Source organism: Eptatretus burgeri, chromosome 11, assembly GCF_056783735.1.
Source record: "Eptatretus burgeri isolate ZD-2024b chromosome 11, Ebu_testis_v1, whole genome shotgun sequence".
Classification (NCBI taxonomy): Eukaryota; Metazoa; Chordata; class Myxini; order Myxiniformes; family Myxinidae; genus Eptatretus; species Eptatretus burgeri.
In genome coordinates this window covers 91,896,036-91,908,535 of record NC_140971.1, presented here as the reverse complement: position 1 = coordinate 91,908,535, position 12,500 = coordinate 91,896,036, and the positions used below count along the sequence as shown (strand labels likewise).

At 41.9% G+C, this 12,500-nt stretch overlaps 1 protein-coding gene across 4 annotated transcripts in view; it reads left to right on the top strand.

Annotated features, from left to right (window-relative positions):
• LOC147017651 (uncharacterized) overlaps positions 1-12,317 on the top strand; it is a 30,885-nt gene extending 18,568 nt beyond the window's left edge. For all 4 annotated transcript variants that reach the window (XM_085847385.1, XM_085847386.1, XM_085847387.1 and 1 more), the window contains 2 exons: positions 2,656-3,544; positions 5,950-12,317. In XM_085847385.1, the coding sequence (XP_085703511.1) occupies positions 2,656-3,544; positions 5,950-7,617 (2,557 nt within the window). In that variant the 3' untranslated portion in view covers positions 7,618-12,317. The remainder of the gene's footprint in view (positions 1-2,655; positions 3,545-5,949) is intronic.
• Positions 12,318-12,500: the final 183 nt, after the last annotated feature.

Below are 12,500 nucleotides of genomic sequence, written 5' to 3'. Positions count from 1 at the left end.
GTAGCAAGCCACAGAGCTGATCTGACCTGACCTGACACTACCCTCATCTTTTCTACCCTCGTTAACCTCCTCTTCCCCCAAACTCACCCCTTTCCAACTTTCCAGAGTTTGCTTCTGTATCTATCTTGTCCACCTGGTGCGTCCTGCCATACCACTCATTCTTCCACACATCCCTTAATTGCCCAAGTCTCCCTCTGTTTTGTCCCTCGGCCCTGCTGTTGGTGTGGCTCCCCTCTCTTTCTATTGTTCCTTTTGTTCTGTTGCATTCAGATCCATTCTATGTTCTGGCTCCTCGACAAACCACAACTTAATTGTGAAACATTTTCATTTTTTTCTGCAACCCCACGTCAGTTGGGTCACGTTTTATTCTGATGCCAATTCACTACACAAATGTTTCAACTTTTGTAGTCTTGCTTCTGTGAAAAGCATTTTTGATACATGATCATTATTAATGCACCATGCTCTTAGAATTGATCACCATGCATCTCTGTACAGAGTGTCAGTTCTACTGAAGCAGTTTCTTGGCCAGGGTTACAAGCTTGGATGGGTTGCCACGATGGTGACCATTTGTCCGGTTTTATACAGGATAGTCCGGTTTTCTGCTACTCTGTCCTCTATTCATTCAAAACCGGACGCATTTATGTCCTCTATTTTACTCTTCAGCCCTCCAAGCTTTCGACCCACAACTTAGCTTTAGATTGTTGGTCTTCATTGATTAAAACTGTATTTGTAATTTAATTCGTACCACGTCTGTCCTGCGAATGCCAACAAAGATCCTATGTGTCACGTTTCCAAATGACGTCTTTATGTTATTGCTGTTGCTTGACGCTGTTAAACGTTTGTCTTGCCAAAAATTCCAAAGAGAAAGACATCCTTCAACTCAGAATGCTCGAAAGATAATCATCTCATGACATATTCTTAATACCATGAAGCAAATGCTCACACAGAACGGATTTTTTTTATGATGACCACCACTTTGAGAAACAAGAGGAACAAACTGGATGTGGACAATGTGCAAGCAGAGCTCCAGATCTGCATCAATTTTTCGGAAGAACGCAAAGACATATGTACATTCACTTCCTGGGGAACGTAAAACTTCTCAATGATGCCAGGAAAGGACAGAAATATTAACACTCGTCGATCCTAGAATTGTGAGACATTTAACTTCATGGTCGTCTTTATTACTGAAGTTATTATGAATTGGCACTCAATTTAGTGAAGAAAAAAAAATCACTGTGCACTACTGAATGCAACTGTCCTCTAATCTTGAGGTCCCTCAATGGCCATTTTAGTCACCACTGATGGAGGAAATTTGACCGAGCACGCAGGAATTTGGAATTTGTTCAGGGTGCTGGCGATAGCTCGCCTTGTCTTCACAAAGGACACCATGGGATCTTTAACGTCCACCAACTAATGCCGGCAGGTTGGACACCCAGTTTAACGTCCATCTGAGGGATGGCATGCACATTGAATCACCCTACCTGTAAAACACCAGGATGACAGTTTATAGTTGGGTCAGGATTCAAACCCAGGGTAGACAGCTTAGAGGTGTGTGTGTGTGTGTGTGTGTGTGTGTGTGTGTGTGTGTGTGTGTGTGTGTGTGTGTGTGTGTGTGTGTGTGTGTGTGTGTGTGTGTGTGTGTTTTTTGATAGATGACAATGAATGTTTCTTATATTTTATTTCATATCATGCACAATGTTCTTCTTGAGTATGGCAGCTTGGCTGCCAGGTAGCTATCATTTTGTTGGGGCATGACGATGCCGCTGATGCTGTGTCCCTACACCAGTACATTGGTACTCATTTTGCCGACCTCGGAAGGATGACAGGCTGAGTCTACCCCACTTGGTGTTTATTCAGTGGCCAACGGGGCTCAAACTCAGGACCCGAGGATCCCAACCCAGCCACCCTAATCACCAAGCCAACACCAGGCTTATATAAGGCACAAACACCTGAGCACTAAAATGCACCAAAACGTTGCTTTTATTTATACAGATAATCATCATCTTGAAATGTTAACCACATTCGGTGGTGTTATGGTTGTGGCGTCCACTCCAAATCTGGGAGGTCGGTGGTTCGAACCATAGCCGAGTCATACGAAGACTCTAAAAATGAGACTTGCTGCTTCCTTGCTTGCTGCTCAGCATATCAAATGGATAGAGCATGGACAAATAACCATGGGTTAGTATTCATAGCACAGGCTTGATGGGTCCAATAGTCTTATGTGTTGATGTTCCTTGAAAGGGAACATACCACTAAGTTCCAGGAAACACCAAAAAGACCAGGTCTGCACTTTTTTATGGATGTCATGCAGTTAGATGTCAAAGATCTCCATGAATCAGAAATTGTGTCATGTAGCTTTTCCCAAAGATACTTTCTGGAGATTATTTAATGGCATACTATATACAAGTTGACTATTGAAGGTATATGGGTAATAAATTCTTCATAAGAATATGATTGGTACGTTAATCGCTTTAGTTAATGGAGTACTAAGCCCAAGTATGATTGGCCGAATGGCATCTTCCTGCATCTAGGTATCCTCGTATGTTTGAATTTGTAGTGAGGATGGTAGACCAATGTATTGTCTGAATAAATAAAAATGTGTGACTGCAGTGTTGTACTACGCTTACTTAATTTGTTTTTTTATCAATCCTCAAGGTTCTTGGCTTCTGGAGACTCCCATGGATCTGTTGCAGACACCTACCATGTTGGAAGATCCACTGTCCAAAACATAGTGAAGGAAGTATGTGAAGCCATATGGGAAGTTCTCATGCCGAAGTACCTGCCAGAACCAACACCTGAAAAGTGGAAAAGCATATCGGAATGTTTCTTGGAAAAACTTCGCTTTCCTAATTGCGTTGGAGCTATTGGCGCAAAGCACGTGATATTCCAAGCCCCTCCAAGACCAATCAATGTTCTTTCTAAATGTAAAAAGAGCTTCTACATTATGTTGATGGCTGTTGTAGATCCGGAATACAAGTTTGTTGTTGTTGATGTTGGATCTGCAGAATTACGCAGTGACAAAACAACTTTACAGAACTGTGGCCTTTACAAGAGTTTGGAACAAGAGCATCTCAGTTTCCCTCCAGCACAACCACTGCCAGGTGCTCCGGCACTCGGTCCCATTCCCCTTGTGGTTGTGGGTGATGAGACATTCCCTTTGAAAACCTACCTAATACGTCCATTTACTGGAAGAAATGTTTCTGAAGAAAAAAAGATTTTCAACGCTAGATTGTGTGGGGCCAGAGCTATTGTGGAAAATGCCTTCGACATTCTTGCATCCCGGTGGCGGGTGTACTATCGCAGAATCACTCATTGGCCGGACACAGTCACTAAGATTGTCAAAGCCACAGTTGTCCTGCACAACATACTTCAGAATGACATTGCAGCAGAAGTTGATGAACCCGACAGAGATGATCGACCAGACTTCCCGGATATCGCAAAAGCACTGCAAGACGTTCAAAGATTTCCTGACTATCACAGCTCTCAAGAGGCAATAAAAGTCAGAGATGTCTTCAAGAAGTATTTCTGCACTGAGAACAGTCAGGTATCTTTGCAGTATTATGTGATGCAATGAGAAACATTCTGTGATGCAAACAGACAAAAATAAGTTTGCATGTGATTGGCTCTTACATCCATCCAGAGAACAATATTACCTGAACGAGCAGAAGACCGTGGTTAAAAAATACCACGATATTTAAAAAAGAAGAAAAAAACGAAAGCCTTTTATTCTTGCACTGTTTGAAATAGTTTGAAAAATAGGTTATATCTTTCTTTTGTAGGAAATAATCTTTATTTATTTTCGAGCGTGATCGAAGCAGCAGTTGGATGCCTTTACACGGCCCAGATTCAATAATTTTTTAATTTTTTTTATCTGATTGAAAAAAATATAATTTTTCCCAGAGGTTTGGATTCATTTGAAGCAAGTTTTACTTCATAGTTGTTTTTTTTCTTTCTCCCCAAGGAGCTGTAACGTGTTTCAGGGTGGGACAGACAGACGCACAGTATTAACCCATTATATCATACCTATCACAATTATGGCTGAATCAATTGTAATGATTCCAACTGAAGGAAGCGACATTCTCTTGGGTACTGCACCCGTATCACAACAAAAAGTTGTTTTTATCAGATTTAAAAATTAATACACTTCAAAAACACACCAAAGCGATGATGTCATGTTGGCAGGATAAGGCACAGCCTGGTTTTATCCTCCGGTAGAATGTTTCCGCCGTAGCATTGTGAAGATGGTAGTGTTTCGTTCCAGATTGTAATTACCAATCGGAGAGCCATACCTGCAGCATTTATCTTTTTCTGAAGGAACCAAGTGTTAAGCAACGGTGGATTGAACAAATGAGGTGATTATATCTTTTATTCTTTGTCTTCCTTCTCTTCTCTTTATAAGGGGAAGTGACATTCCCTGAGATCCAACAGTCTGGGTCGGATTTCCGCATTGGCCAACGAGGCCCTGGCCCAGTGAGGAAAATGAAGTAAGGGCAGCAAAGACGGTGAATTGGCCATATCTTTGATTTCATAACTTGTGAAAATTGCTTGTGTTCACACAAAATTGTACTTCTTAAATAACAATTTCCCAAGACATGGTGGATACAGCCCTTATTATTGTCATTCTTACATAACTAGCTGCCAGCGTCAGTGAAAAATGGATGCACTGATGTCGGCAGTTGATTAGCGCTGTGATGATGTTGGCAGCTGATTGGCGCCTCCCCGGTTCATGGGCTGCGACGTCGTGCATGCCTCCCGGCGAAAAGGGTGTTGAAGATTTTCTGATTCATCAATTTGATTTGCCAGGGAGGATAGTTTTTCTGTAAAATAAGTACCATCGTTTATTAACTCCGCTATAGAAGGTGGATAGAGGTTATGTTTTCACTCCTGTCGGTTTGTCTGTGAATAAAATATCTCAAAAAGTTGAGGACAGATTTGTACGAAATTTGGTGGAGAGCTTGGATATGTGACAAGGGCGGAACGATAAGATTTTGGTGAAGATCCAAATTCAGATCTGGAATCAAGAATTTTTTAAGTGTTTTTTTTTTGGTTTGTTTGTTTGTTTGTTTTTAGCATTGAGAGATCGTGCCAAAAACAACATATAGTAGGATATCTCAAAAAGTTGTGGACGGATTCGGACGAAACTTTGTGGTCTGGTTGGGTATGTAACAAGGAAGAATTGTTTCGATTTTGGTGAAGATTCAAATCTGCATCTGAGAATTTTTTAAATGATTTTTTTTTCACTATTGAGTGATGGGGCTAAAACGACATATAGCAGGATATCTCAAAAAGTTGTGGATGGATTCGGATGAAACTTAGTGGCTCGGTTGATATGTAACAAGGAAGAATTGATTCGATTTTGGTTAAGATCCGAATCCGGATCCAAGACTTTTATTTTAGTGATTCTTCACTATTGAGTGATAGGGCGAAAACGATATATATCACGATATCTCAAAAAGTTGTGGACGGTTTCAGATGAAACCTGCTCAATGAGTTGGTTTGGTGATGAGAACAAGCCGATTAAATTTTAGTTCAGGTCCGAAACCAGATCCGGCCTATTGGTGAGATACAAAACATACCGAGTGGCTTTCTAGTTGTTGTTTTGCTCTGTCTTCTTTTCACAACTCCATCCGTTTGTGGCTCGTCTCTCAAGTTAATTTTAGTAACCCATTTTATGCTACTCTGCTCGTCGGAAATTACATTCGACCTTGATAACACTGAACAACAAATTTCAAAATTTTTTTTTTACTGGAGATGTGTAAAGTGATTAAGACTAATTTGGGTATGCTGATTTCAAAAATCATAACCGTTTTGCTGTATCACGTCAGGATTTTCAGGAACAGAAATATTCCCATTGCCTAGAAGTCAGGATTTCAATGAAATTTACATATGTCTTTAACATGTCTATTTCGTACAATTGTTGTTAACTTGTGTTGTATTTCTTTCTTTCAGATAAAGATGAGTAGGCGTTCCTGTACCAATCATCCTGACAACTTCTGTTATGTCTGTGGTCGGTATACCAAAAAAGATCAACAGCGAAGTATATCTACAGCAGTGAAAATGAAGGCCGCCTACTTTCACTACTTCGGGTGTAAGGTGGGGGACCAAGAACAGAGCTGGGCACCACACATCTGCTGCACAAGCTGTCACACAACCTTGACTCAGTGGTTGGTGGGCAAGCGCGCGAGCATGCCATTTGCGGTGCCCATGATATGGCGTGAGCCGCAGAATCATCATGATGATTGTTATTTCTGCTGCACAAGCATCGCCGGCTTCAACAAGAAGAATAAAGGGCACATCAAGTACGCTGACTGCGTCTCTGCTCGTAAACCTGTGCCTCATGATGACGAGAACCCCGTTCCAACACCTCCAGCTGATCAGAACATAGCTGTAAGCAGTGGTGAAGAGGATGGTGATGATGAACCTTTTGAACCCGACACTCAAGAATCACACCTTCTGAACCAGGGAGACTTAAATGATCTTGTAAGAGATCTCTCGCTGTCAAAGGCGAAGGCAGAGCTGCTTGGATCAAGGCTGCAGCAGTGGAATCTACTTGAACCTAACACCAAGATATCCTTGTTCAGAGCACATCACAGAGACATGGCTGAGTTCTTTGAGATGGAAGACACGATGACATTCTGCAGTGACATCAACGGTCTGTTGAAAGAACTTGGGTGTGATCACGATCCTGCAGACTGGCGCCTCTTCATCGACTCGGGGAAGAACAGCTTGAAGGCTGTTTTGCTCCACAATGGCAACGAGAAACCATCAGTCCCACTGGCTCACGCGTTCGGCATGACAGAGACCTATGAGACTATGCGGCAGCTGCTTGATTCTATCAAGTACAATGACTTCAACTGGCACATCTGCGGAGACTTGAAAGTGGTGGCGCTGTTGTTAGGGCTGCAGTCAGGCTACACGAAATACATGTGCTTCCTTTGTCTCTGGGATAGCAGAGACGACAAGAATCGCTGGACGAAGAAAGATTGGGAAGAGCGAAAAGAGCATGTACCTGGTCGACACAACGTGAAGCATGTCGCCCTTGTCGACCCAGCCAAGGTTTTCCTTTCACCACTCCACATGAAGCTCGGCTTGATGAAAAGTTTTGTACGGGCAATGGATCTGAATGGGCGTGGTTTTTTATACCTCAAGGAAAAGTTTGGCAACACCTTGTCGGAGGCCAAGATCAAGGCTGGTGTCTTTGTTGGACCGCAAATCCGACAGATTATGAAGGACGAAACTTTTCCGACAACTCTAAACCCCAAAGAGCTGGCAGCGTGGAGGAGCTTCAAAGCTGTGACGGACAACTTCTTGGGGAACGAGCGCGCGGACAACTATGAAGAAATAGTGCAGCAGCTGCTGGAGTCCTTCAGGAAACTTGGCTCCAGGATGTCCCTGAAAATCCATTTCCTACACCAGCACCTGAACTTCTTCCCTGACAACTTGGGAGCAGTCTCGGACGAGCACGGCGAGCGATTCCACCAAGAGATTTCACTCATGGAGACGCGTTACCAAGGGCGGCACAACCCGAACATGATGGGCGATTTCTGCTGGTTCCTGCATCGTGAAACTGACACAGAGCAGCACAAACGCAAAGCCAAATGCCTAAAGCATTTTTAATTACATTCCAGTGGAGTTTTTCTGTAATTTCTATAATTTTAAAGCATTCATGATGAAATAAATGAATAAATGAATTTTTGTAAATTTCATTGAAATCCTGACTTCTAGGCAATGGGAATATTTCTGTTACTGAAAATCCTGACGTGATACAGCAAAACGGTTATGATTTTTGAAATCAGCGTACCCAAATTAGTCTAAATCACTTTACACATCTCCAGTAAAAAAATTTTGTTGTTCAGTGTAATTAACAATTGCTGGAGAATGAAAAGTTTTTTTTTAACACTTGCTGGAGGATGAAAAGTAATTTACATTTGAGCTGAGTGCAACATTTAAACGAAAGAAATTGAAAGCATGGATTCGGAGGGTATTCCTGACATGCAGATACAGCATGACAGTGCATGGCCTTATACAAGTATGCGAACTGCTGAAGCAATTTGTCGCCTTAATTTCACTGTCTTGCAGCATACACCATACAGCCCCCACTTGGCTCCTCAGATTTTTTTTATCTCTTCCTCAAATATGATGTCAAGGCCACAGTGAAGCTCTGGTTCTGTCAGCTGCATGCACAGTGCTGTCATATGCTGGTACTTATGATAATAATAAGTCAACCCAACTGTGTTGTGTAACAGCACTACACACTACAAGGTCTCGAATTCAAGACCCTAAGATCTTCATGCAGTCTCCTTCACCATTAAGCCAACACTATGTTTAAGATTGATGGCATTATCTGTCTTTGTTTCATTCAAATATCCACACACGTTTTGAAGTGAAAAAGTACATAGCATTACTTTTCAGCATGCCCTCATACTAATTAACCTGGAAAGCTGGGAAAAAAACACTGCATGAGTACCCTAAAGATTTGATCTGATCTAGTTTGTAGTGAAAGGTAGCATGTGGGTATAGGTTGGGCAGTTTTGAAAATTGACCTAGGGTGGCAGAGAAGGTAAATACGGCACTGGCAACAGTACCATGCTTTACCCTGCCTTGACCATGATACTTCTCGACTCCCCCCTATCCTCAGGCAATTCTCTCCACTCTCCAACCACCCCACGTTATTGATATCGCTCCTCACACAATCTTCCCCTCTCAACCCCGATATACCTCTTTTCCTCCTACCATGCTCCACCAAGTGTCCAGCTCACTTCAGCCAGCATTTCACCAATCTCCCTGTCAAGCTCATCTGCCCATCAATCCCCTTCCTCAGTTCATCCATCCTCCTCCTATCCACCCTTTCTCATACAGCCCTGACTTTGTTCCTCAGTTCTACTCCTGAAATCCTCCTGACCCAGTTATTATAGCAGACCTGCAACCTTTGTTGTTGTTTCTCCGCCAGTGCCACTGTTTTGATACCATAAAGGTCGGCCAGCATCACGCACGAACCAAAACTTTCCCTTTCAGTTATCTTAATGTATTTTTGTCTGCTAATTTTATTCCATTAAAGCAAATTCAAAACTAGAAAGCATGTGAAAAGACAAAGCCCATCCACGTCCGCATTTTATTCGGACTTCTTCTTCCGTATGCTAAACATGACAAAAACAGCTAGAAATTATGCAATATGCAAATTTTATTCACATTTCAAGTCAATCGGATGAAAATTCACGATTTTATGCTACTTGACCTTTGAACTTTTCATTTATTGAAACTAACTTTTGATTGGTGAACCATTTCAGTGACCAAATATGCAAATTCTTTCGATTTTGGGTCAATCGGATGAAAATTGCCAATTTTATGCAACCTTGACCTTTTATAGTTTAATCTAAGATAAAATAAAAAATAATTGGCATATAGGTTTTGAATGGTGAACCATTTCAGTGATTTTGCTCCATCTTCTTTTTAAATTTTTTGCAAATTGCAAATTTTTTAAATTTCTGGTCATTTGGATGAAAATTTACAATTTTATGTGACGTTGACCTTTGACCTTTTGACCAAATTAAATTATTCATTTGTCTTCTCCATTTTCTCATAATAAAACTATGTTGAAAATTTTATGACAAAAGCTCAAATGGTAAAAAAAAAGTTACATCCGCCTGGACGCACACACACACACGCACATGCACACTTCACAAATTGGTCCACGAATCATGATCCCTTGCTGAAACGGAGGACGGAAGTGGATATTTCGAGACCTGGGAGGACTCGGTTCCACCTTCTGAAACCCGCATATGGAGATAACAACCAACGACACACACACACACACACACACACACACACACACACACACACACACACACACACACGCACACACACGCACACACACACACACACACACACACACACACACACACAATCCACCACCCTCTCCTATCCCCCTCTACCCCACTCTTTCCTATTCCCCTCCACCCCACTCTTTCCTCTCCCCTCTCCCTCCCTCTCTCCCCAACACTTTCTTCCTCTCTCTGCCACCCCTCCCCTCTCCTATCCCCCTCTGCCCCACTCTTTCCTATTCCCTTCCACCGCACTCTTTCCTCTCTCTCCTCTCCTCCCTCTCTCCCCAACACTTTCTCCCTCTCTCTGCTACCCCCTTCCCTCACCTTCCCCCTCTCACCTCCCCTCTCCTCCCCACCATCCCCCCTCTCCTCCCCACCATCCCCCCTCTCCTCCCCACCATCCCCCTCTCCTCCCCACCATCCCCCCCTCTCCTCCCCACCATCCTCCCCTCTCCTCCTCCTACCTCCTCCTTTCCCTGTGTCCAGTTTGAGCTTTGAAAGGAGTCCTATATAGTCTGCATGTATGCATCGCATTGCTAGAGGTCCCTCGAGGTGTTCCACATGAAATCAAAATAAATCCGGGGAAAAGACAGACAGCGAAAACCAAAGCGACATGTCCAAACCCCTCTCCCCGTGACCAAGAAGCACTTCCAAAGGGGTCCTATATAGTATGCATGCATTTCACAATACAGTGTAATTTATTTTTAATACGTTCATTTTCCCCCAGATTTCTCCCAATTTCATTCAGAACACCTTGAGGGTCCTCTAAAAATGCAAAAAAATAGGTGAATAAACAATCCCCCAAGGGGACAGGTCCGTAAGCCACATTTGTTCCAAATGCCAATTTAGTTATTTAAAATATTTTTTTTTGTCTTTTGTCCGATTTTCTTGGGATTTGTTTTAGTCAAGTCTTGAGTGATATCAGCGATACTCAAAAATGACATTACAAAAAAAAATTATATCATAAGATTAAGTTGTGGGATAGCCCAAAAAAGTTTAGCTTTGTGAGGCCTTCAACCAAGCTGTGAGCAATTTTTAAACATTAACAAAATCCGAGATGTCACAAACACACCGCTTACCTTAATATTCTAAGGAAATGCTCCTTTCTCCAAATATCCACATGTAGACCCACTCGCATAACTGCAGCACCGACCCAGGTAACTTACCACAATTCCTGTACACCAGAGGTCTGCAATGCCAGATAACTGATTCGGAGCAAACAAAATGGCCTTTTCATTTTGAAACCCTGTCCAGACGGATAGACAGAAGGACAGACTGGTGGAGAATATATGGATAGAAGATAGCTCGATAGAAAAATATTTACAGTATTAATATATTTGATATTTCCCAATTGCTTGCTTCGGAGAATGAATTGGATTGCTTTGAAGTTGTCATGATTGTTTTGTTACCTTTTCGGATTTAGATATAGGATGTTCTATTGAAATCTAATTCAATTATTGTAGTAATTTACCACATCAAGTGTTGAAATTATTTAACTTTAAGTTAAGGCTCGTTTCAGAATAAGATATACGTAATACACAGCAGGCATTTGATATTCGGGCATTTCCACATAAGATCGTTTAGAAGAGAGTCGAGTAACGAAGGAATGAGCCATCTCCCTTTAAATTACGAAGTTCTACAAAGGAAAGTGGCAGTGGCCACATCTCGTGAATCGGATACGTAATGAGTACCTGCTTATCTGAGGAGCTGCTTTCATCCAAGAGTGTACTGGCGTGTTGACAGAGTTGACATTTAGTGATTGGGTCACAAGACCAAGAATCTCACTGATTGGTCCATGGTTGCATTGTGTTTTTGAGTTCAGGATAAAGTGCATCTTGTGAAATGGTGGTGCAGTGCAAGAAAGAGCTGGTCACTGGGGAGGTTCAGCTTTGAGCTGTTAACCCTGTGTTTGAATCACGGTCCAGCTATAAACTGTTGCCTTTGTGTTTTGCATACAGGATGGTGCATCAACGATCAACGGATTTTCTGTCCATTGAAAGGACAGTAAACTGGAGGATTCGTCTGCCAGTATTGGTTACCGGTGGATATTAATGATCCAATTATGTCATTCGAAAAAGGGATCCGAGTTATGAGCCAGATACTGAAAAGAAAATACAAACTCCTGCATAAACTGATTGGGAACACTGCATCAGTGGCATAGCCATGCCCCAGTAATGATGCAACCTTGCAGCCATGGATATTCTGCCAGCGATAGCTCTCCTACTTTTCACAAAGGGTGGAGTTCATTGTTGTTTTGATATGGTGAAGATAAGGAAAAAGTGGATTGGTGTCATCCTCTGTCTGTGAACAAGATAAGTGAAAGATTTTATCAATGAAAATTTCACAACACATTCTTCTCAAATTTTAATTGATACAATTTGTTGTAAGAAAGTGAAGATTATGGTTTTGCTTGCTCTATTCCATATTGTTTGCTCATTTGGTTTTTGTTTTGCGATTTAATGGTTTTATAAAGTTGTTGATTTTTTTTTTTAATCGTGTTCTGTCATTATTTCATGCGTGTCGCGTAAAGTGGGGGAAATAAATCACTCTGTCTACGTGTCTGTCAGTCAGTCTATGATCGAGGAACGACTGAATTTTTTTCGATGTAATTTCATATTTTGAACACTCGAACATGAATCAGCTTGTTTGCACTTCCGAAAACTTGCAGTTTAGGAG